The sequence below is a fragment of the Conger conger genome, chromosome 16, assembly GCF_963514075.1.
Source record: "Conger conger chromosome 16, fConCon1.1, whole genome shotgun sequence".
NCBI lineage: Eukaryota > Metazoa > Chordata > Actinopteri > Anguilliformes > Congridae > Conger > Conger conger.
The window spans coordinates 24,612,179-24,637,951 of record NC_083775.1 but is presented as its reverse complement, the minus strand read 5'-3'; the positions used below and the strand labels follow the sequence as shown (position 1 = coordinate 24,637,951).

The following is a 25,773-nucleotide window of genomic DNA, read 5'->3' as shown; positions in this document are numbered from 1 at the left end:
CATAGGAAAGGCCATATGTGGAAATATTTACTTTCTTATCACTGTGTTAAACAGCAGGGTAATATGCATGTTAAACAGCAGGGTAACACAGTGATATGCAGTGTTTAATATACCAATCTGGCCACAGTACTGCAGTACAACCCACTGACTAATGAATCTAAGGCACAGATGTGTCTCTTAAAAAAAGTGTCTCTAAAAGTGTCTCTTAAATGCTACAGGTACTGTCGCTTACCTTGCCGTTCGTCTTGTGAAGAGAAGCTACAACAGCTGTTCCTGACCGGGGTTCCCCTGGGCAAAGATTCGGGTGGAGGCCACAACAAACGGTAAGCTTGAATTTGATTTAACAGGACACTTCTCTGATCTCATCCCTTAACTCGCATGGTTTGCTTACTAGTTGTACATCTTCACCAGATGATAATTTATTCTCTTGCTGCGGTTGCCCTAGTGTGGCCTGCAGGCATTGTAATGGAGATATCATCTACCACCCTGTCACCGCCATGTATTATTTCATTTATAATATATTATTCAAAGGTGACTATGCAGCAGATGCATTTTTTCTGGATTGTCTAATGTCATCATACTCATTTTCACAACAACATTGCTATATTTAATTTCAGTTATATTTCATGATAACAGGTTTCTTTTTATTCAAAATTACTTAGGAATTTTCAAGTCGTTAATTTTCCCCTTATTTCATGACAACACTACATTTCACACTTTTGTTTCTTATTAAAATGTATATGTATTGTCTTATATATTGCTGCATTTATTGACATCTATTAACATGAATATTTATACCTTGAATGCATATTTATGTATTTACTTTTGACAAAAATGTGATTGCATAGTCAGAAAGTGAGAATTCAACTGGTCCACACCGAGGCAAAGTTTACACTGCGGTTAAGATTTAACAAAGATTCTTTCATTCAGTGGAACCGCCATTGTGTAAAACACAACAGCACTGTACCCACCCAGCTCTTTAAACGTCTAATAAATCATTTGCTTAGTTCCCATGTCAGAGGATAATGCATTTGTAAATATTTTATTTTATATTTATATATTATAACATACTTCTTTTTTCCCCTTTGAAATGCACATACCAGCATATCTCAGTCCTTTCACTGATCTTCATTTCTTAATTTTTTGCTTGTTTTTCAGTGGTAGAATTTTGCATTCACTTTGCATTCATCCTATACCTTTACTGTATAATGGATGCAAGGCTGAACTGCCTTCACAAATGTAAATTCAAGCAACAGAATCACCACAAAAGGTTATTTTTGGCATCAATGTCTGATTGTATTGAATTATAACATGATGTAGCAAACTGTAATGTATGCCAAATCTTTCACAAAACAAATATACAACTGCTACATAAAGCATTTATAAAGCATGTGTGATAAGATTTGAATAACACAGAAGAGTGCCCATTTTATCTTTGAGCCTCTGCCCGACAAATAGCCTGTGCAATAACCCTGGTGCGCTGCCAAGGGAAACCCAAACAATGGCTGCAGAAACATTTTATAGGATTCCCACAAAAATAAACTTGCATTTTCCAAGACGAATAATAATAGCGCATCTTAAAGTTGAACCTTTAACATTTAAAAAAATAAGTACAAAAAAATAAATTCACGTTGTCTGACAAAAAATTAGAGTAATCCACGCTCCATACAAGTCACGTGACACCGGGACAGTGTTTGTCAGTTTTCGTCTGAGGGGCGGAGCTGAGCGGGGACGTATTCTGGAAGCAGTCTGAACGGAGCAGCGTAGGCTACTCAGACGGGAGTAGCGGTACAGTAGGAGAGATCACACATTTCCCGGATAAAATACGTTAATTCACCTGGAAAATTTCTTTTAAGTAACGGTTAAACAGCCATTCTAAATTGAGATACCTTAATGAGGGATATAAGATTTTTCTCTCTTTCGAACATCAATGCATAGAAAACTCCACACACAAAAGCCTTTCACATCAAACAGCCTGTACATGCTGCCTACAAAATATAACCTATTTGGCAATAAATAATCCTTCCGTTGAGGGCGTTTAACTGCTCGTCAGCCGTTTTTGCACAACGTTCCTTTCTATTTAACAGCTAACATGGACGAGGACAATCAAGGTATGTTTAATTCTTGTTTTTATTTTATTGGTAGTGTCTTGCGTTTCATTTGTTTCAATTACCACTAACTAGGCTATATCCACGGACTGGAACAGTCTACGCCAAAAACAACGAATGTATTGGTCATATTAATCTTTGTGATTGTTAGCCTTCTGCTATCTTTTTTCCGTCATGGTGATTATTATGCTACTTAAAATTGTATACCTATTCTTAGGTTTTGCTTATTATTATTATTATTATTATTATTATTATTATTATTATTATTATTGTTATTATTATTATTATTATTATTATTATATCTGCAGAAGCAGCAGCCGCAGTAGTTGTAGTATAGCCTAAGTGCCCTGTAAATAAAAATAGAAGGTTGAATTTGATACATTAACTGTTCTGGGTTAGTTTCTGAGTATAAGCCTATTACATTAGCACGTAGCATTTGTGATTAAAGTGATTTCTGCGTTGGGCCAGCAGGAGGGACTTGTCCTTTTTAATCAATTTGTGCCTCAATCGCCATCCCTCAAAGACCCTTGACATGGCAGTCAGTTAGGTTCAGAAGGTGTCCTCATTGCCAGACCATTACTCATGGGGTTAAAACGATCCCTCTCACTCGCGTTTGGTCAGTTGAATCAGTGGTCAGAGTGAAGATATGATAATTTATGTTGTATTTGTGTGACCTATATTTCATGTCTGTGACAGCAAAGTTAAGATAATAATTGTAAAGCACAGATGTGTTAATGTTGCTGAGCCAGTGCTGTCCTATACTACATCCAGTATGTACATTAGTTAGGACTATATTCACTTTGAAGTCCCTCTGTGTATCATAAATGGCCACTCTCTTGAAACCTTGTTCAATTTTGCCTACTTGTAAATTCTTATTGTCTCCGCAAAATTTTACACAAGTTTTTTACACCTAAAATTTTGTCAGCAATGGCAAACATTTACTGCCACTGGGCGTTCCACACTAACCAGTATTATAATATTCAGACATGGAATAGAGCTTGTGTTTTGTGTTCCAACCATAACTAATTCCAGAAGTGCTTATCAGTTAGTCAATAGGAAATGTAAATGTGCATTTGCTAATTATAGTATCTCCCCGTGGTGCATCTGGTAAATGACTGCTGGAAATAGAGAGGAAGCCCATATGAAGGCATTATAAGGCATCACACCTAAACGAGCTGCGTAAAAAGCTAAAATAAAATTTTGGCATTTTATGTATTTCTTAAATGATAAAATGCTGTTGGCTGCAAGGCCACTGCTAGTAGTGGGCTGTCTGCTTCAATGACACTGTTAGTCTGTCGTAAGAATGTCACCACTTAGGTCTGTGACTGGATCTCCTACCAGCAGCCAAAGGCGACATGCTACCTGGCAACAAACTACTCAGCTATCATTATATGCACTACAAATGATATGGGCAAGCGATCTGGACTGTCTGTTACAGCAGCAATAGCTAACCATGGTCCTGAAGAACCACATGTCTACTGGCTTTGAACTGTGCAGAACTTTGCTCCTCCTTCGAGGAGAAGTGGTACTTCAGAGCACCATGGCTGTTTGGCTGCAGAGAGGGTTTCGGCCAATGAAAAAGGGTGCATGCTCCATTTAGAATTGATTCTTCTAATGAGGAAACTGGGTCATTTCAGGATCAGAATTCTTTCATGGGAGAAGCCAAGACTTGCATAAATGTGGCAAAGTTCAGCTAAGACCATGACCTGCAGTCAGTACAATTGTGGCTTGGTTTGGCCAGAGTCCATTCCCAACTCTAGAGAGAGAGAGGGGAGGGTGGTGGGGTTACAGGTTTGTTTCATATTAAAGACAGATCCAAACATATTATCCTTTTTCGGCTCAGTGCTATTCTATTCGAAGTTTTTTTTTTCTGAGAGACTTTATCATGCCTTCAAAGAAATAGGATTGGAGAGTGAGGCTCTTTTTGTCAGGTTTGCCAAGCAAAACGTCCATAAACAGGGCCTGTTCAGTTTAACATGTCACCCATTCACACAGGAAGTTCTGTAAAGAGAACAGTATAGGTTCTGTCCAATCACCCCCACCCCCACCCCGCAGGGAACCAAACCTGCAACCCTCTGGTAAGCAGTAGAACAGGAAGTGCAGGTCCCTAACCAGTATCCCGGATCACAAAGGAAGGTTCTGTGCTTAGATAGCGGCCTTTTCTCTCTCTGTCATCTCCCGCCAGCATACTGCTCAGGAGGGTTCATGGCACAGAGAGAAGTGCATGTTAAATCTGAAGTGGCAGAAGCAGCTACAGGAGTAGCACAGTCACACTGTGGCACATGCGTGTGGGAGCTGGAGTGTGAGAATACACTGGCCTTCAGCTACACTGTGGCACGCGTGCGTGAGAACGTGTGAGAATATGCTGGCCCTCAGTCGCACTGTGGCACACGCATGTGTGAGAGCGTGTGAGAATATGCTGGCCCTCAGTCGCACTGTGGCACACGCGTGTGTGAGAGCGTGTGAGAATATGCTGGCCCTCAGTCGCACTGTGGCACACACGTGTGTGAGAGCGTGTGAGAATATGCTGGCCCTCAGTTGCACTGTGGCACACGCGTGTGTGAGAGCGTGTGAGAATATGCTGGCCCTCAGTCGCACTGTGGCACACGCGTGTGTGAGAGCGTGTGAGAATATGCTGGCCCTCAGTCGCACTGTGGCACACGCGTGTGGGAGCTGGAGTGAGAGAATCGGTGTGCCGTGCACGTGACGCTCGGTCGGGTCAGGTTTGTACGAGTGGAGAGGACAGCTGTATGCCCGCATGTTCCCGCTGCCTCGGCCCATGTTAAAGCACTGTGTGCTTTCTCACTCAATGCATGTTCCACACAAACCTCCTCCTGTTCTGGCTATCTCAATGAATCAGTGTTAAATAGAGCCCGTTTGATCGAAGGTTCTCGGCCATTTAAAGGTATAATTGGATAATGTTCAATATCCTTTGTTTTTATTTTGCTGTGAACCCCAGAATTAGGTCTTGGAGATGCTTTTGTATCTGGTACAGTATTTGGTACCTGAGTGTCACTGCTAAGGCACATTTAAGCTCCGAATGTCATGACTGAATTTGAGTTAAAAGAGAGAAGCATGAAAGAGAGAGAGAGAGGTAGGGTGATGAACTGCATAGAAAGGCAAAAAAATGGAGAAGAGACAGACTCCGCCAGGGGTGTTTGTAGAGATGGACTGAGGTCAGAGGTCAGTCTGAGGAAGGAAGGAAGAGCTTTTACCCGCCATGGTGTGGGACCCAGGGCCAACAGCTCTCTGTATGATTACAACTACAGACTGCTCCACTTTCATCACATACACGCAGTGTGTGGGCGGTGTGTGTGTGTGTGTGTGTGTGTGCGCGTGTGTGTGCTGTTTACTGTCTGACAAAATTTCAGTGATAAAATTCAGATATGGTCTTAACTGTTTTGTTTTGGGGCCATAAAAGTTGGGGATTTTGTTAGTGCCATAAAAGCACAGTATTTATGCATTGTAGTTATTTCTATTTTTGTTTTCACACTTTTACATTTATTCTTTATTGACGTGTTTCGTGTTTCTTACTTAATTCCTCCTTCAAAATGCTGTCCATGTCGATCCAAAGACTACACACCACAGAAGCTTTCATCCATTATTGGCTGATCCCCCCCGCCCCTCCAGAGGTATTACAAACCTCAGCAGGGCTCTCCGTCTGTCTGTCCGTCTGTCTGTGAGACCCCTTTGGACGTTGAAGGTGACGCCATTCAGAAGGATGGGGGTGGAAGGGATGCCCATGGTAGCGGTACGCTGCTAGCAGCACAAAGGTTTTGAAACAGCTGGTAGCTGGTTGACCAGTTCAGACCAGCTCCACGCTCAACATGGCTTGACCAGCTCAAGCTATGTTTTGAAACAGATTGTAGTTGGTCATTTCAAGATGGTTGTAACTGGATTTTAGAGCAGGGATGCTTGTCTGTGATCATGACTATGGCGAGCAAGGCTGTGGGCCTCAATCTGACTGGCAGCCCCACAGAGAGAGATGCTGATTGCATGCTGATCACTGGAAGGAAGACCAGAGAGACAGACCACTGTTGTTATGATTGTTTCTAAATTCTGCTATATTGTATTACGCCAAGGTAAAGCATTTGGAATTTGAATTTGAGAGAGCTGTGAAGAACCAGTTTTTAGCAAGTACGGTTGCGTAGAAGTTTGCATAAATTCTCAATTTGCCTGACTTAGTTTGCCTTTTATCGCTCATGTGTGTGTTTTGTGTGTCAGTGTCTGTGAAATGCGCCACAAGCCATAATTCAAGTATGGTCACCAAATACATTTTCCACATGTGTGTACATAACCTCTCAGAGTGCCCTCTCTGCCCTGGTGCGAGTTTCACCCGTTTTTTCCTACCTCTGGGTTCCTGGCCACACACAAAATGGCAACCTGCCAAACTCAAATTTTGCATAACGTCTGCCGGTGTTCACTCACTCTACCGATACGTGCCACGGGCAGACATTTTCTTCAGACATACTCTCGGCTAAAGCATCGGCTGTCCAGCTAGAAAGTCTAGCCTTGCCTGTAGCCTCTCTTTTCTGATTGGTTTATAAATAATTTAGCTGCTGTCTGTTTATTGGATTGTTTGCTCGGTGACCGTCTTGAATCACCTGCTCAGTTGGATACAAGTACTTTTGTTGCTTTTGTTGTCTGACTATAACAAGAAGTCATGATGGCCAGGTTGTGCTTGGAATGATTTATATTCTAGTCGTATGAATAGGTATTCACTTGGGTAGTTTGCATGGTGGTAAGTTCAGAAAATAATATGTTTGAATCATCTAGATGTGAAAGTGCCCTTTGACTTTAAAAATGCATTGCTGGTGACTAGGAAACATCTGGGACTCAGTGCTCTCTCTGTCTCTGTCTCACACACGTTATATTTGGATGTGCTCTTGTCCTGAGCGGGGAGTCTACAGGTGAGAGAGGTGTGTCAGGTGGGACAGTCTGTCTGCATGTATTGCATCACCACACCTGCCACAAAACTCTCCGTTAACCAGGGAACATCAACTTCCTACACTTGCCCTGAGCACAGACACACATATCAGGTTAATACTGTACGTGTGCGTAGTGACCTTATTCTGTGCAAAATTGTATCATTTCTGTTAATCAAGAAAAGCACAACAGAAATGCAGTGAGGCCCAGAAGCTTTTCCATCACTCGGTCTCGTACAGCACACTCCTGTTTTATGTCTTTTGTCAAGGACTTGTTGAAGGAAAAAATAGCTGTGGAAGATGGCATGTTCATTTGGCCACATGTAGATGCTGAACATATTCACTGATTTACGTATATGGATCGGTTGACTCCATGTCCTGGCTAGTAGCAGGAGATTCCGGTACTTTCTATGTGGCTGTGCAACCTATAAATGCTTGATCTTCAGCCATGCCCCATTCATGAATAATCTGAAAAACGACTTCAAATGCTTTGAGCTACACCAATAATAAAACATGGAGCTCACCATCTGGTTGGGATATAAACTGTCTGCGCTAGCACTTAACAGTTGACTCGGTTCACAAATACCGTCTACGGCCCAAATGGTCGTATTTGGGCCCTGTCCCTCGTGACTCCGACCGTCTCAGATTCTGAGTCCGATGTTTGCTTTTCCGTTTCCTTTTACAAAATTAGCCTCAATTATAGATGGAGCTCAAGATTTAAGAAAGAAAGGGTGTCTTTGTTTCAGAGAGGAATAATCTGATTATGGGTGGCGGGGAGCACTCTGGAGAGTTGTTATGGCGAGCCGACTGTGGCCGACGGGCTGGCGTGATCGGGTCGCTTCTCACCGAATGGAGCGAAAGCCCTCTGAACCCTGGGTGGTGATGCTGAGGAGCTGATGTGAAAGCTCTCATGGGAAGATTACACCTTTAATCTGCACTTTTCAGGGCTGGCTGCAGCAGCAGCTGAAGACGTGGGGCTAGCGTGCGCTACACTCGGTACCTCACACTGGTAAGAGTGGGAAATGATCCAAAGACGGCCATTTTGGCTCCGGTTTTTGAACCTGTGTGAAATGGGCCATTAATTTGAGAGCCCTGTAAAGGCACAGAACGGTGGAGGAGCTAAGGGAGGAAGGTCGCGGCGGCCGGCAGCACACTGGTACGGGAATGCAGAAAAAGTGCTTCAAAAGAGGTTAGCTATATTTTTGCCCTCAACAACCGTGGGGGCAGACGTTCATGTCCAAAGGGTAATCTCACGCTCTAATCTCGTGCCTACATGTTTTATAATCAATCAAGCAAATTTGGTGTGGTTAGTGTTATTGTCTCTCATGCAGGAGACCAGGGTTCAAGTCGCCAAATTATATTTTTCATGACGTGAAGTGGGTCTATTGGAGCAACTCTCAGTTTAGATAAAGCAAAAAATCGGCTGTTGTTGAGTGTACATATGGGCCCACATTGAAGGCATCAGGGTTTTGGGAGGTTGTGGGAGGCAGGGGGGATTAGTTTGGAACCATCGACTCTCTCCAGCTCTGGGTCACATGACGAAAATAACCCCGCCCTCGTCCGTCCTGTTTCTCACTCTAAAGTTCAAGGTTTTTTATTTTATTGCAGATTTTTGGAAAGGGAAGAGAAGAGCGGGGGTGTGGTTTACGTCAGAGAGAACGCTCATTGCTCAGACTCTTTGGGGCAGAAGCAGGAAAAAGCTGTATCCCTGTTCCAAGGATGTTCCGCCTGGCAACACAACAACAATATCCCTGGTTTTTCATTGGTTAACATGCTAACCCATAATGAAGCCAAGCCCTAATTAGGATGGCACTCTCTTTTTTCTGAAGACAGTGCAACCTGTCCAGTCTAGTGGCGCTCAGTGCCAATTTGACACTCAAAAGGTGCCATGGAATACCACTTTCAAAAATGTAGGCCAGTTAACTGTGGCATGTTTAATAAACCGCATTACCCAAGCATTGTTGCACAGAATGCTCTTTCTCAACCATGAGCACTCATAAGCATGAGTGCTGTATAGCGTTCATAATCGATTCCCGAGTTAAATAGGTTCTGATAGAGACTCACTGCACCCTTGCTGCTGTCACGCTCCTCTCCCGATGGAATTCATTTATTTATAGTCCTGTGGATCCGCTGCACTGCACTATACTGTGCTGTGGCACGAAATGTCACATGCGTGTTTAATTATTAATGTCCTGGGCGGACTTGCTTACCTAAGGAATCCTATCTTACTGTACGTATTACAGCTCCTGCACGTGTTCCACATGGATGGTGCCAGGGTTTTGGGAGTTGAGGGAGGCAGGGGGGATAGTTTGGAACGGTCATTGTTTCCTCTGTAAATGACAGTTTCTCCAGCTCTGGGTCACAAAATAGCCCCAGAGTAACACCAACCTCCGTCCTGTTTCTAACCCTAAAGTTCAAGGTCTTTTTATCACAGGATTAGTGGTGCGGAAGTGCGAGGGTGGGGTTTTAAGTGAGAGACAATCCGTCCTGGAGCAGTGCACGGTTAAGGGCATTGCTTGAGGGCCCAGCAGCTGGACTGACTTATTGTGGCTTCACTGGGGCTTGAAGCACCAATCCTCTGGGTCCCAGTCATGTATCTTAGCCACTTTCTGATGTGGCAGAATATAAATGTGTTATTTATAAAAGTCATTACGATATTAAGGCCTTGTAAGATTCTGGCTATGATCCCATCTCCCTGACCACAGCTGCACAGTGAGGCCCATGATATGGCGAGGCCCACAGTGCAGTCGAGGCCAACAGTACAGTGAGGCCCATGGTGCAGTAAAGGGCAACAGTACAGTGAGGCCCATGGTGCAGTAAAGGGCAACAGTACAGCGAGGTCCACAGTGCAGTCGAGGCCAACAGTTCAGTGAGGTCCATGGTACCTTAAAGGCCAACAGTACAGTTGCGCCACACAATGTCTGGCTGTGTGGAACTGTCAGACGGATTCTGCAGAGAGGAGTGTGGTATAGCGGGGAAAGTAGGTTAGTGCTGTAGGGCTCTACAGCTGTGTGCATCTCCCCTGATCAGATTGTGCTTAATCATGAGGGGGGGTGCACGCCGGGGGATTACAGGCTGCCGTAGGCTCCTCGTGGGGGCTGGGAAAAGCAGAGAGGGGGATTGGGCCACGGGCGAGGGATTATGATGTCACAATCTGTGCCCACTCTCCATCTGAGCTGTAAATACGTGTCATTCTCCCAGAGGACGAGCAGCCTCCTGTGTGAAGGGATATTAATATTAATTTCCGCTCTGATTTTGTTTAATGCTGATACATCAAACTGGGGTGTCACCACGACTGCATAATGCCATTTAACATGGCTGTTTCCCTGTATCCTCCTGAGACCCGGCAGAACACAGTTCAAAAGTATTTTGTTCTCGTAAAAACCTCTCTCCGTGTGGGCATATAGGTGGCTTGGAGGTAGTATTCCTTTCAGTATTCCTACCAAGTAGTAGTGCCGAAACGTAAAAAATCTGGAAAAGCTCATCTCACCTGCACTGCCTCGGGTGTTTGTCGTGAATCTTCTAGTCTTCCAGTGGAGTTGAAATTCCCCCTACCCCCATTCCCCTATTGCCTGCACCATAAGTGAGCTAATCCAGTCTGAGACTCATTGTCTGTACACGAGGGAGGGTTCACCCAAACCACAGCCCATCTGCGACGGCTCATTTCCGCTGGTGGGTTCCTCGCTCATTGTGGGTCCCTGTTTCTGTACCAGAGGATTTTTGGGTGCTGGGGTGTCACCCACTTACACTAGTGATGGGTTTTACGTGTCAGGTACTCCCTGTGCACTGTGCCATTAGAGTGTATGTCCCCCTTCAGGCCTGATGCTTTAGGATTCATTTTCTGTCAATTAAAGATACAGCCAGGAAGCTAAAATGGTGTCTGGTAAACACAGTAGCTGGAAGTGGCTTGTCTCATGCTTATTGGTCTGTGGATTCTTGCCTCCAGATGTTGAGCTGCATGTGCATGTATTCATAATGTACACATCCCGAGTGTTAAGTGACACCTTACCTGCCCTGCTTAACCAGTTTCCACAAACTGTCCTTTCAAATGATGCCTTTGAGCAACTGCCAGCCAGAACCTGCGGGCTGCGAGCAGCAGTGGTGGAACAGCCAATCTTGGGCGGAGCTGCCATGTCACTGGCAGCCCTTAACCAATAAGCAGACGGCTTGGAATAGCAAACCATTTTAGGTTGGTTCAGCTCAATGGAACAGCAGTAATGTGATAGCCAGGCCCCATATTGAGCCCTGCTGTCCTGTCTCCCTCGTAAGCTGGGTCTCTGAAGCTCCTCCGCATGACTCAATAGCAGGACCGTAGGAGGCTGCATTACGAGAGCCTTTGTGAGAGTTTGCCAGGCATATGGTATCGCTGCGATTCACAGAGCAACGGAGATACACATTTTGGCTCGCCGAATCGGCACGCTGGCGTCTGTTCAGCAGTGAAACGGGAGAGCGCTGGCGCCAAACTTTGAGACGCAGCAGGCGGAAGACTGGGATGTGCCGTCTGGCCAAGTCGCACATCAGAGAACTGGCAATATCCCCTCAAGAACTCGCTCCAGCAGCCAATCAGGGAGTCAACCAATCAATCAATCAACTGATGAACCAATCAGCTTTCCTGTTTAACACTTGTCCTTTTGTGCACCATCAGTCAGTCAGTGGTCTTGTTTAGATGTTTCTCTTTTGAGCATCATCCATCAATCAAACTGTTAGTCAATAGTCCTATGCAATTGGTCTTTCTGTGTAAGGCACATGCTCGATATGTGTAGGCACGGTAGTGTGCAAAGGCCATGACCCTGGGCCTTGGGTTGGCCCGGTGAGAACTTCCACACAGGCTCTGACACCAACAGTATACAATGACGTATTGGCTTGGGTGGGCTGGGGAAATCACTGTAGTGACTTCATTTCCAGACTTCACAAGTTACCAGCTGATAGGTTACAGACTGAACAAGCACATATGACAGAGGGGACTCTGGCCAGTGGAGGTTTGCAGGCATGTATTTTAACCTTTTCTGCTCCCCCTAGAGCCAAAACCTCAGAACATGGGGACTGTATACACGAACCTGGAACCCCCATGGATGGGCAGGTCAGACTGTCCGTGCGCTCAAAGATTGGTCCAAAAAATTTGAATTGGCCCATCTGCAGAGAAAGACAGCCATGGTGGGGTTGGCGCCATCCCCCCTCGTATATCTCCTCTCCCCGTCCCGTGTGTAAAACCCTCGCCACAGAGGCCAGCTGTGTCTCAGCAGTGACTGCGCCGGCTCCCACTCCTCTGCAGATGTGTGGATCGGTCGGGGCCTCGTGGGGCCAAAGTAAACACCGTTGCACTGTTTGTCTCGCACACATTAAGCCCCGGCCCCCTGCCCCCGACCCATCAGACAGCTGGCCCGAGACACTAAACTCATTTCCTGAGTGAGTCACGTCAAGCCACAGGCCTGTATCAGTCTCGCAGTCAGAGCCCTTATTAATCTCTCACTTCCTGGCCCCTGTGTGGCCCCTGTGCTTCCCCTATATTGGCTTATCTGTGATGAATTCTTCTTCGGTTTATGATGTTTGGACTGGGCAAGGTGAGGATTTTATTTGTTATTAACCTTTGTTGTCCGGGTTTGTCAACTGAGATGACATTTCTCTTTTGCAGTGATAACCTGGGAGTCACAGGAGGTAAGGACTGTAAGATTTTGTCGAAGCCAATCAGGTGTGCTGTCGCTGGCGGGGTGATTAGACGGCCAATGCAGAGCTATTTTCAGAATTTGGTCAGGGCCCCTGGAGCATGAGCTCCATATTCTTTCAAAAAGTGGGCTGTGTGAAGACCACAGTGACTCCTCAATGGTAGCTGGCATGCTTTCTATCAGTGCAGGTATATTACAGTTGGGAAGTAAATTATCAAACTGGTCTGTTTACAGTCACTTTCTAATATCGATTTAAAAAGTTACGAGTTCGTTCCAGTTTCAGAGCTGAAGGTGGAAAGAGAGAGAAACAATAAACCTTACGTGCTGCCGGCTACTTTATTTCTGTTGCTTCCCGTCCTGTCCCTGACCCACCCTCCCGTTTCAAAGGAGCACAAAGGAACTGCATTTCATGGGATTTTAGACGCATGAGGACCCGAGGTCATCCGGGGTTGCATGATGCGCAAAAAGTAGTAAATGGTTGGCATTTATATAGCACCTTCATCCAAAGCGCTGTACAATTGATGCTTCTCATTCACCCATTCATACACACACTCACACGCCAACGGCGATCAGCTGCCATGCAAGGCGCCGGCCAGCTCGTCAGGAGCATTTAGGGGTTAGGTGTCTTGCTCAGGGACGCTTCGACACAGCCCGGGCGGGGGATCGAACCGGTAACCCTCCGACTGCCAGACGCCTGCTCTTACTGCCTGAGCCATGTCGCCATGTCAAGTCAGTTCAGTAATTTGTCTGGAGTTTGGAGCAGCATTTTCTGCTGGTCCAAATCTGACTGCTGTAACTCCATAATCTGTGTGCATGGAATGATTTGTGATACAACCAACATAACAACGATACTTCAAGGTTTGTAGCCTGTGATTATTTCGAATGATCTTATCTGACCAGAAATGTTTTACTTATTCCCCCATTTTCCTTATTTTTTCACGCTCTAAAACCTGCCCGAGTGTTTCCGTCATGGTTGCTCCCTGTAAACAGGAAGCATGCGTCGTCACTAGCCGAAGGTATTTCCAGTCGTGCGGTTAGCATTCATTCACCTCACGCGGGTGCAAAGTGTGGAAACTGTGGAGACCATTCGGACACAAACACTTTGGAGAACTGAATCGCTGGGCTGGAGCTCATGCATTGTTATTTCCAAAACAAAGTCTGGGCTGATTTTTTGGAACGTGACAAAGAAAATAAACCGATAACAGGTTCTTCCAGTGAAATACTTTTCACAGATCAACGCGTCCAGGGTGACAACCCCCCAAACGTTGTTTCCACATTCAAAAGAAGTGCACGCACATGGGGCATGACTTTTTTGTTGTTGTTTTACGTGATTGCTTTTGCATGTTTCTGCTGTCTTCTTTCATGCCCACCACGGGTTCGTTTTCATGTTCCTGCCGCTTTCGCAGAGAGGAGTCTCAGCTCAGTATGGAGACACTCCCGTGATACAAGCTTAGTGGGATTTGTGTTTGAGGATGAAAGCTTCCTAAGTCGAGCTGCAGTGATCTACATCTCGCTGCTACCAAAGCGAGATGCTGTTAATGTAGAACTTCCAGACCGCTCTGAGGCATATTTCACCGAGCAGTAAAACCTCTGACATCCATCACACCGAACATGAGGAGAAGAAAGTCTCACATCTAAAAGGCACCTACGGTGCTGTTGGGTAGCCGTAAAATCCCAGGGAAAGTGTTCGATCAGACATCGCAGGTATTCATTAGTAACATTGACATGTGCAGGAAGGTTCAACCAAACAAGTCACGGTTGACTTTTCTGTGTAAGGTGTTATAGGCAAGCTTGTTTAGGTGATCTGCGAGGTAGTCTAGTGTTCATGAAATATCAAAAGAAATTGAACGTCCAAGTGGTGTGTCAAGCTAATGCAGTGGTCATCAACTCTGGCCCTCGAATCCAAATCCAGCCTGGCTTCTCTTTTCTCCTCGGTAATTAGTGCTACTGATTTGCCTGTCTTCACACCTGACCAGCAGTTCTCAGCCCCGGAGGACCATGAGTTGCTGATCCTTAGACTAATGTCTTTGCACAAAGTACGGTGGTGTGTAATGCAGTCTTGATCAAACCCAATGTGTCAGATCTGTTGAATGGTAGACACTTTTCTCCAGCGGAGAGTGTCGTTCCCTCATTGCTCATTAAGGAATCATCTGGAAGATTGGGCAGTTGGGATTTTCTTCAGTCAGTCAGCTGGCTGACAGTGAAGGTCTTTACAGATGGTAAAATAAATCGTTGGCATTTATATAGCGCCTTTATCCAATGCTTCTCATTCACCCATTCATACACACACTCATACACCAACAGCGATTGGCTGTCATGCAAGGCACCGACCAGCTCATCACGAGCATTTTGGGGGTTAGGTGTCTTGCTCAGGGACACTTCAACGCAGCCCGGGCGGGGGATCGAACCGGCAACCCTCCGACTGCCAGATGACTGCTCTTACTGCCTGAGCCATGTTGCCCCATTAGATGTGCATTCAGGTGGCCAGAGGGCACTACAGCAACATCACAGGCCTTGGCCCTGCAGGCTGTCACAGAGGAGAGGGAGACAGGGTAAATACAGTATGCTTATGGAAAGCAGAGGGAAGCAGTGATGATGAAACACACACCCAACACTCAGGGAAACCAGGGCAGATCTGGAGCTGCATTAACAGCCAGCTCATTCTGTGTAGCGTTAACACCCATCTGAGAAATAAAAGTTGGCAGGTCAAAGATGGTGTGCAAGTGTGTGTGTGTGTGTGCGTATGAGTGAGTGCTTTTGTGTTGACTCATATTGACAAGCTTTTTTCTGTGAAAAGTTAACACCCATCTGAGAAATAAAAGTGGATGTGTGGATTTGCCTGTATGTGTGTGTGTGTGTGTGTGTGTGTGTATGAGTGTTTGTATTTGCCTGTGTGTGTGTGTGTGTGTGTGTGTACATGTCTGTGTGTGCGTGTGTATGTGTGTGCACATGAGGGAGACTGGTTTATCAGGACAGCCCGGTTGGCATGCGTGTGGGTCATTCCCCAGACATCCATACAGGCTATCAGACTATAGGGAACCTGTCAGAGAAGCAGATTAGCAAGACAATGACCCCCCCACACACATGACTCCCCCGCCCACAGAGCAAAGCTGCAGTCAGTAAACCAGAGTACCAGTGAGACTCTGCCGTCCTCTGTAAACCACCACCACCAAGCGGTCTATTCCAGTCCTGACACTGCTGCCATTGCCTGTGGTCAGTGACACAATGCACGCCACACAGCCGGGTCGACAGAACCCTTACCGCTACCGGGAGCCGCGGAAAAGGACAGAGCCCCGCGGTACGTAACACGCTACTCACACCATTTATGAAACTGAGAAATAGATGAAATTATAATACCCAAAGTTTAAGGTGTAGTCTGTTTCTGCAAGTGTTTTGCTCATTCAAGTTTGACCTAGATTAAAATGGTCTTTGAAAAAATTGATCTTATGTTATCTGTATTTTGATGTCTACGTACAGTATTTATGACTGTCATTCAGTTCCAGATGCAAAGACATGCAACATTTCAGTCTCAGTTTCTGAATGACTTATTTCTGAAATCTTGAGTGCATGACAATTTGAGGGTCTGTGCTATTGTGTGTATGCGCAAAAGTGTGCGTGAATATCTGTGCATACGCGTTTGTGAGCGTGTGTGCATCAGAGAAAGTTTGTGTTCATCTATGTTCGCTTTGTTTTTCTCCCATTCACTTGGAGCTTCCTGCTGTGTTTGATGTGTAATTCTGTTATGACTGGGCTCTTTGTCTTTCACATTCAAATTCAGAAATGCACTTCCCCGTGTACTGTGGGGTCGATTGTTCTGCATTGTCGAGTCTGAATAACACAAGCGCACTCGGGTTGCTTCAAAGGGAGTCGTGCACCATTTCGCGGTTGTATTCTTTTACGGAAACTCGATGGATTCAAATGATCGGCCCCTTTATCGTATAGCTTCTTTACCGTATGAACTGTCTGGCAAATCTAGTGTCCTGTCAAAGTGCATCATGGGACGGTCCTTTGCCAAGAAACAGGGACGGCAGACCACTCCCCTTTAAACGGATGGCCTTGAGTCACAGCCACTGAGTTTTTATTTGTTTTCTGTTTGATGCTGTTACCTCTTTTTTTATCCCCAGTTTAGGGATGCCCAATTATATTATCATCAACATTCTTCGCCACAACCTCCGCTTTCAATTTGAAAGTACACAGACAAGTGTCTGTGCGCTTCTTATTGCATTACAGTTAAGGCTCACATGAATGTGAGTTAGAGGAAGACTGCAATGCACATCTTAAGAGGTGGACTTGGGGTCATTGGTGTACGATGAGATCCTTTAACCCTCTGGAGCCAACTGTCTGTTGGCCTCCGGAACTGTAGGTCCTGTTGAATTTGTGCAGTCTGGACCATGGGGCAGATCCATGCACTAGGACAGTGCCTTTGCTTTTAATTGGTTTTGGCAGCTAACAAGCCTGTTTTAAATTGGCTTCTGTGATTAACCAACTATGCTAATTGAAATAAGTAGCATCCCTCTGTACTAACATCCTCCTCACTCAATTGTGTCTGCATTGGAGCAAAACTTTAATTACAGATTCTTTCAATCTGATGTATTTTTTAAATGATTTAATGCAAAATGCCTTGGGATAGTGACCATGGTAGACTGTGTAAATGTATTTGGGTTAAAAAGCATCAGCTGCTGATGAGGTTGCTGATTTAATTCTAGCATGGCTCGCTAATGGAGCAGGATGATTAATTGGGCTTAAAGGTGAGCTCTCTATCTTGTCTTTTTGTAGTTCACGAGCCTCCACCAGGTCCTCTCCGATTTCTCACTGGGGGTGCCCACAGAAAAAGTGTCTTTGTGCATCCTTGGAAGTCTGCCTGTTTTAGTGCATTCAGGTTCTACCATCTTGTGACCCATCCACCAGGAAACTGCAGTAAAATGCAGAACTATGGGAGGAAGGAGTTTGGTTGCACCCAGAGGAATTCCAACATGTTATGGCCACCGGCATCCTCATAGTATGTGCTGTGTGTGTGTGTGTGTGTGTGTGTGTGTGTGTGTGTGTGCACCTCTGAGTGTGTGTGTGCATCTGTGTCTGTGTTAATTAATATGTATTGGATTTGCATTAAGTTCCATCACTTAACCTCTATGATTTGCACTTAACCTGGAGTATAACATTTCAGCATGCATGTTTTTTTCCCTTTAAACATTGCGATTTTTCCCTGATGGTTGCCGTGGGCAACAAGAGGGAACCAAAGAGGGCTGGTGGCTGAGTGACTGCTGCTTGTCTGATCTGCGGGAAAGTCTGACTTGTTTGCAGACACATTTTTAGGGATGTTTGCATCCCCTCTCCCCTACCCCCTTCCCCACCTACAGACAGACGTAAATATTTTTATTGGATTCAAGCTGTCGTCTTGACTGTTTACTGACTATAAACCGGGTAAACAATTGCCGACCCAGGTGTGTTTACACAAGTCTGCATTAGGAACCGGGGGGAAATGTCTATGTTTGTGCTTTCGAATATTGCCAGGTGAAACCTGAGCCGATACAGTCTCTGTCCTGTCCCCTAGCCGACCTCGACCTGCTTCTCAAGCTCCACCTCCACGGATAGAATTACCCCAAAACTCTTAGCAGCTTAGCCTAAGTGTAGCTTAAACAAACGTGTTTCTTTTGTTTTTTAATTGATTGTGCTATTGTGTTTAAATGAGCGGATTAGTAGGTGCGTGCCTCGCTCTCTGCTCTGAGAAGGGGCTGGCAAAGCTTTTATGGAGAACACCCCAGACAACAGCAGGGGTCTGAAATAGTGCTCTGCCAATACCCGCCCGCTTTCCTGACTGTGGATTTAATGTCTTTCACTGGGAGCGGTGGAAACAGTCAGAACAGCGAGCATGGGTGGTACTAACTCAGGGAAAGGGACGCACGTGCCTGGAATTTTATTTCCTGGCCGAGCCACATTAAAGCGGTGCGGACCTGCTGTGAACATTGTGCCATTTTATATGTGAGGTGCTGACCGTGGAGCCTTGATGCAGACGTGGATTAACAACCTGAAATGGCAACTTTGTGAATTTGAATTAATAGTGGCTGTTTTTTTAGATTAAATGATATCTGAGTAGTTAGAAGGTAGTGAATTCTGCAAATGTTCCATTGTTTGTAGGCAGCTTTCTCTGCCCTCAGTGGATTATCTTGCATTCCTGTTTATTCCTAACAATCTTAATGTGCGTCTGACAAGAATTTCAGTGGACAACAGGTATATTTCATTGGAAGAATTTTTTAAACATCAGTTACGAATTTGACCGAAACCGTTGGAATGGTACATATAGGGCAATGATATGTGAAGTGACCAGTGCTCAATATTCATTGCTGTGCCTCTCTGGCTGTCATTGTTGTTATTGACTGTGTCCAGGAGGGGTTATCTGCCCAAACCCCCCCCCCCCCCCCCCCCCCAGAGTCTGATACTGCAGACAGAGGTTGCGTGACCGGTCAGCTCTGTCTTCTGTCTGTCATGGTGTGGCCCAATCGATTGGAGCCAGGGTTGGGGTCAGCTCCATTTTAATTCAGTCAATACAGGAAGTGAATTTTAATTTAATTAATTGAAAGTTAATTAAAATATATTTTTTTAGAACCAATTAATTTGAAATGGAAATGAACCCCACCCTGATAAGAGCACAGATACTTGTCAAAACAAGTCAAGGCACCTGTTTGACTCCAATTTGCAGGATTTGTAGTTCAGATCACATGTATCACGGCTCATATTTGGTAATACCAGAGGCCCATCTTTTCTATATACTGTACAAGTCCTGTGGTCAGAGGTAATTTATGACCATATGCAGTCATCTGTAAGGGCAGTGTGGCCAGGCTGGTGATTTGAAAGTGGTTTGATTCCCCGGCGAGAGCCTTTGCCCTTGTGCACGAATCCTAACATGAATCACAGCTGTGTAAATCCATAGACAGCCATACACATATGAATGTGAATCTCACTTGTGGACATCCTGTAGATCATTGAATCTGGCCCTCAAATCAAAATGCAGCCCTGGTTCTCTTTTCTCCTGGGTAATTAACTGAATAATTAGTGATACTGGTTGGCCAGACTGTCTTCACCTCTGACTCCCAGGTAAAGGGAGGGTGGAAAACCAGCAGTTTCTAACTTTGAGGACCATCATTTGATGATCCTGCTCTAGATGTCAGACACAAACGTTACCTGTGTAAAAACTACCCAGCACAAGGGCATGCGCTCAGCAGATACAGTAATAGAATGAGGAAATATTTCATACGATGAAGTGGAATTAAAGCAAATACATTTTTTCAGTTCAGTCGAAGATGAGCAAGATCTGCAAGTCGAGAACAAAATGAAGATATTTTAAAGATAGGAAAATAGGGTATTTGGTGGTGATACGAGAGCAGAATAAATTAAGCCATTTAATGAGGTGTGAAACTGCTAATGATGTTCCTCCCCACCCAGCACAATGTGTTTATTTGAGTGGAAAAATCTGGGATTCAAAATCTCATCTGCTCGCCATATTTGTGAAGGACATGTTTACACAATAATAAAACATAGCATATAAAACATAGTAACTGAGATACTGGATATCATAGTAACTGGATATCATTAGCTAGCATGTTGTCACCATGCAAATCAAATGCACTATAACCGACACAAAGTACTGTGAAACATTGAGATATTTTAACTGTTAGTTAGCATAACCATTTTATAATGTAATGATAACTGCAACCGGAAGAAGGTCATTTCTTCAGTGCCTTCAAAGGCTACAATTGACAACAGGGAGCTTTTCAAGGTACAAAATATTTGGCTGACACCAGAAAATGTGGTCAAAATGGATTATCTATCTTTTTTCATATAATTGTCTATACTCCATCACTGCATGCATTACGTTACATCTGATCAGCAGACACACCCAACCAGAATGAAATGCAAAGCCAGCAAACAGCAGACATGGCAGTGTGCTATTAGCCTTGACCTAGTTAACCAGAAGGTCAAAGGTTTGAATTCTACTTTGAATAAGGAGGATGTACTTACTCCACAGTGTGGTAAATTTTTTTTGCACCAAATATTAGTAAAGCTACTTGTCACGGGGCTAGAATCTGTTAAAGAGCCTTCAAATGGCTTCAAAGATCACTTGCTGCTAATAAATTAATGAATTGCACTGGGGAGCGCATACAGTGTGTGTACTCTTTTTCCTATCTAGCCTACTGCTCTGTTCAACATCTGTCTGCCATTTTGGATGTGCACAGTCTTCATTCTCCATGTTGATACTGCCCATATGAATATCTTTATGGTGATTTCTGCCTCCGCAGATCAATGCCCAGCAATACATAAGTGTAATGTGTGAATTTCCCCCCCCAGTAGCTGCTAAAAGCGAATAATACACTGTGCTGTATTGTGGTACGAGGCTAGTCTGCTAGTTTGGGAAATCTAACTGTATATTTAGAATACATTTATATTTAACTGTAAATTTAGCATGCTTTTATATGGAAATATACAGTTCATACGCTTTTATATCAATCGTTTATGTGTGTGTTTTAATATGGTTTGGTGCCCAGCGCTGACACGGGTAGTTCCAGAAGCCCCACGAACACGCCGCGCTTCACAAGATGTCGTGTTCCAAGCATCGGCTGGAGAGGCCCGTATTTCATGCGCGATGATGTCTAATTACCCGGCTCCACAGAATGCCAGTTGGCTTGTTGGTGCTTCGCATGCCACGTTATAGAAAGTATATAAATATTTTAAATGATTCAAAGTGCATTTCGTGAGAGCATTGCAGCCTTGCGCTAGAATCCTCACGCCCCCGCCACCCTGGTTTCTGTGTTTGGCCACTATGGGATTGAGTCAACTCTGAATGCATAACATTCTATGTGTCGGAATGTAACTATATGTTTGCTTTGAAGTGAATTGCATGTGAAAGAGAAAAGTCTTTTCTTTTAGGTTTTAGAGGATAGAACAGAAATGAATGTGGAGGCAGTGTCGTCTGACTGAAGCAATCCTGATTTTTATACCTCCGGTGGTGGGATGCAAGCCTCCGTACAGAGGGAACAGGGTGTGCCAATGCCGCGTCTCGGTTCTGTGCAAAACTGACCCAGTTCCCTCGCCTGCTCGTACGTTTGATTAGTTGGAAAAAGTTTGTGTTTGGCAGCGCGCGGGGGGATTCCAACGAGTTTGTGCAATGGCACAAGAAGAGCGCCGGTTTCTAAAGGCGGGGGAGCGGATTGGTTGGGATTGAATCGTATAGGGGGGGTGGGGCAATTGCTGATTTAAGTACCCTCCACCCCACAGGCTTCTGTAATTTAACGGCCAGTTTAAATGAAGCGCTGTGGCACTCCGCCGCGACACAGTTTGTTTGCGGGCGGCCATTATTGAGTTTTACATTGTCTACGCCGCAATCTTGGGAGCTTCGGAAACTTGGCTCCGTGGGCGCTGACTAGATTTGTACCCTCGTAATGCGCTAAATTGGCCAGCAGCGGAACATAAAATCAGAACGGGCATGAGTGTGGGAGGGAATAATCGGCGTGGCGTGCGGGAGATTGTAACGGAATGACGTACATTCTAATAGAATACAACTTTCTAAAAACCGAAAAGCTAACTCGACAGAAACCCCAGATGAGGGGTGGTTTGCGCTTCGTGTACCACGTCATAGAGGCGCTACAATTACTGTAGCTGTCAATCATTGACTTGCTTAGGCAAATCAAACGGTTCTGCCTTCCACAGCCGAGCGCAACGATTGGTTCGCTGGTTATCAGCGAGTCACTAAATCTATGCGTTAGCTCTGACACTTTTTCACTATACTGACATATCGCTCTGACATCAGCAGAAGACGGTGTGGAAGGCCTGTGTTTTCTGGAGAGGGGTCTAAAGGCAAAGTGGTGTTGTGGTCTGTTTCAGTCTATGAGGAGCTGTCTCCGGAGGAGAGGGACGAGCTCTCCAACATTCGGCGGAGGAAGAAAGAGCTGCTGGATGATATTGAGGTACTGAAACCCGATTCACTAACAACACGTCTTTCTGCTATATTTCTGCTTTCCACTGTACGGCGACCTGTAGTGTCGTGGTTAAGGTACATGATTGGGACCCGTAAGGTCAGCGGTTCAGTCCCCGGTGTAGCCTCAATAAGATCAGGCCCTTGTGCAAGGCCCTTAACCCTTATTGTCTCCAGCTTAGTCTAATCAACTGTAAGTCGCTTTGCATAAAAGAGTCAGTGGATTGACATGTAATGTAATGCTGTGGTCTTCCTGATTACTTTCTCCACCTCACACTACTGGCCAAATGTTCCCACTGTACACTGTCTAGCAAATCAAATCACTCATCTTTGATTTAAAAAAAATACTGCATTCTACCTCCTTAGTAGACCTTAACAATAAGTTCTCCTGTTGTCCTCATCGCTCAGTATAGTTCAGTATAATATACATTTGCAATACATCACAAATATATGTAAGGAAGTGTAGATGAACTATGTTCAATTCAACTGTAATGTGCTTTGTCCAAGACTTTGTATAGGCAGTGGAATTTATACCATGACTGTGTTACTTGATATTAAAAATATATATGGGTACTCTAAAATGAAAAGCGAAGGAATAAACTAGGATAACATGTCTGGTGGCTGATATTTTTAGATATTATCAGCATATTGGATATTATCAGCAGCCGGCAGTATGGTACTGCAGACTGAAGTCTGAGGAGTTATTATCTTTTTCTGTGGTGCTTGAGAGGGAAAAACTGCTGTGGGTGTATTTTCAATATGCTAACAGATCAAATCTTTTAGACACAAGACAAGAAACGAAATTACATTTGAACAAAGACCGTACGGGCTGATGTATTTGTGTTTGTTTGTCCTTCTGTTGTTGCAGAGGTTGAAGTTCGAGATCGCTGAAGTCATGACCGAGATCGAGCAGCTCACCTGCATGGGAGAGAGGTGCGTGAATCGTGACTGTCGCCTGTCTGTCTCTCTCTCTCTCTCTCTCTCTCTCTCTCTCTCTCTCTCTCTCTCTCTCTCTCACTCTCTCTGTTTCACACACACACACCTTGTCATCCTCCCTCTGTGTGTTACACGCTGTATTGTGTGAGGAAAGGTGTGGTGTGTCTGTCTCTCTGTCGCTCTCTCTCTCTCTCTCTCTCTCTCTGTCTCACACACACCTGCTCACCCTCCCTCTGTGAGTTACTGCTCTATAAAAGGCCGTATTGAGTGTGCTGAAAGGTGTGGTGTGTCTGTCTGTCTCTCTCTCTCTGTCTCACACACACCTGCTCATCCTCCCTCTGTGTGTTACTGCTCTAACAGGCCGTATTGAGTGTGCTGAAAGGTGTGTATTGCTTGTCTTTCTCTCCCTCTGTCTCTGTCTCACACACACCTGGTCACCCACCCTGTGTGTGACTGCTCTATAACAGGCCGGATAACAGTGCCGAAAGGTGTGGTGTGTCGATCTTTTCTCCAGCTGCTGAGCCCTTTAATCACGCCAGAGCTTCCCAGAATCCCCCCTGCTCCCGGCACATTGTGCGGGGAGCGCAGTGGGCGGCGCGCCTGCTTAGCGCTCGTGTTCACGACGCGTCAGACGCGTTGATTAGCGGGTGAACGCGCCACGCAGAGCGCCAGACTCCGGCTTCTGTCTGACTGCAGTCGCCTGTGCTGCACCCAGGCCTGGAAGCTGTCTTTAACACATCCCTTTGTGTCTTAAATGTGTGTATACATAAGTGTATACATTGTGTTTTCACACCTAAAATATTGGATACATATTTGAAATTGTTTATTTGTGTTCATTTTAGCTGTAGTTTAGACCGAGACACACCCAGGCAAATGCAGCTTGTCTCTTTTTTATTGAGGAAACATGACCACTTATGGCCTAATATGTGGCTGTTCTTTCTATTTGGCAAGTAACTGATCCAAGTGCCATGAAAATAATAAAAGATGCACGAGGAAATGCTCAGAAACAAACGCTTTCTCTGTGTTTCCGTTACAGCAAGTCTTCACAAAGGAACAAACAGATTGCTGTGGGGAGGAAGAAGTTTAACATGGATCCTAAAAAGGTGCGTTTCATCATTTTGCTCACTTTCACGCAGGGGTGAAAGGTAACACAGAGACGTTTTTTCGCTGCGTTTATGTACGGGAAGAATGTGTGAGAAAAGCATTCTGGGTCCTCATTTGGGTCACATTAAACACAAGTGTGCAATAATGTTGATGATGAGAATAGGTCATTGCTCTACAGTACGCCCATCATTTACCTACAGAAATGAACGTATCCAGCATAGCTTCAGGCCCATACTACTCAATTAAACTGCATACAAACTTTTCTACACATTTACAACTACAGTATATGTGACAAAATACTCAACGCTGATGCCGGATACCAGTGCAACATTTCTTCTAGGATACCCTTGTACTTCTTCTGATGTCTATTCTGTGATCCACGATAATCACCTCCATGTAAAAGCCTAAATCCAGCCCCTCCCAACCCCCAGAGAATTATACCAGCACCTAAGATGGCAGAGCTTAGTCTAAGTGCTTTAGGTCTGCCTTAAGGTAAACCGTAAAACGTCAAACAGAGTTTATAGGAGTCAAATGTGCAGTGTTAGAGTAAATTAGACTGTAGCAGAGTTAATTTAACACCATGTTGTGTAAATCCAGAGGGGGACCAGCGCTGAGCTGAATGTGAGTGAACGCACATGCAGCATTGGAGTGTTTCTGAGCTGCACCCTGGGGCTGTGTTCATTTTTTAATCTCTGTTTGCAGATGCTTACTCCTGTCACTCCAAGCAGCTACTACACCGTAATCACCTCTAAGGGTGATAATTACCTGAGTGTACAAACACTGGCCACACTTTTCAGGAAGTGCTTTGCTATAAAGCATTCTGCAGTCAACTGCTAAGCTCAATACAGTGGCTCCATAAACTGGCTCTTTGTGATGTCTTGAACATGCATAGCCATTGTTATGTTAGCTGTGAGGTAAAGAAATTGTGTGGTGGTTTGTGGTGAGTAAATTGAAAAGCAACATCTGACACCACTGCATTATAACTGCATTATAACTGTTCACTTGCACTGTTTACTAAGTGTAGTTCTTGTTTCTAACGATGATACTGATATATTGTCAAGGAATATTTA

At 44.8% G+C, this 25,773-nt stretch overlaps 1 protein-coding gene across 3 annotated transcripts in view; it reads left to right on the top strand.

The window, feature by feature from the left end:
* The first annotated feature begins 217 nt into the window (after positions 1–217).
* Positions 218–25,773, top strand: part of LOC133114280 (cytohesin-3) — a 39,923-nt gene continuing 14,367 nt past the window's right edge. The window contains exons 1-4 of one of the 3 annotated variants that reach the window (XM_061223520.1): positions 218–323; positions 22,573–22,655; positions 23,532–23,596; positions 24,636–24,702. In XM_061223520.1, coding sequence (XP_061079504.1) covers positions 23,559–23,596; positions 24,636–24,702 — 105 coding nt within the window. In that variant the 5' untranslated portion in view covers positions 218–323; positions 22,573–22,655; positions 23,532–23,558. Of the gene's footprint in view, positions 324–1,772; positions 2,112–15,899; positions 15,995–22,572; positions 22,656–23,531; positions 23,597–24,635; positions 24,703–25,773 lie in introns of those variants that run through there. The other 2 variants (XM_061223519.1, XM_061223518.1) reach the window with 2 other exon arrangements.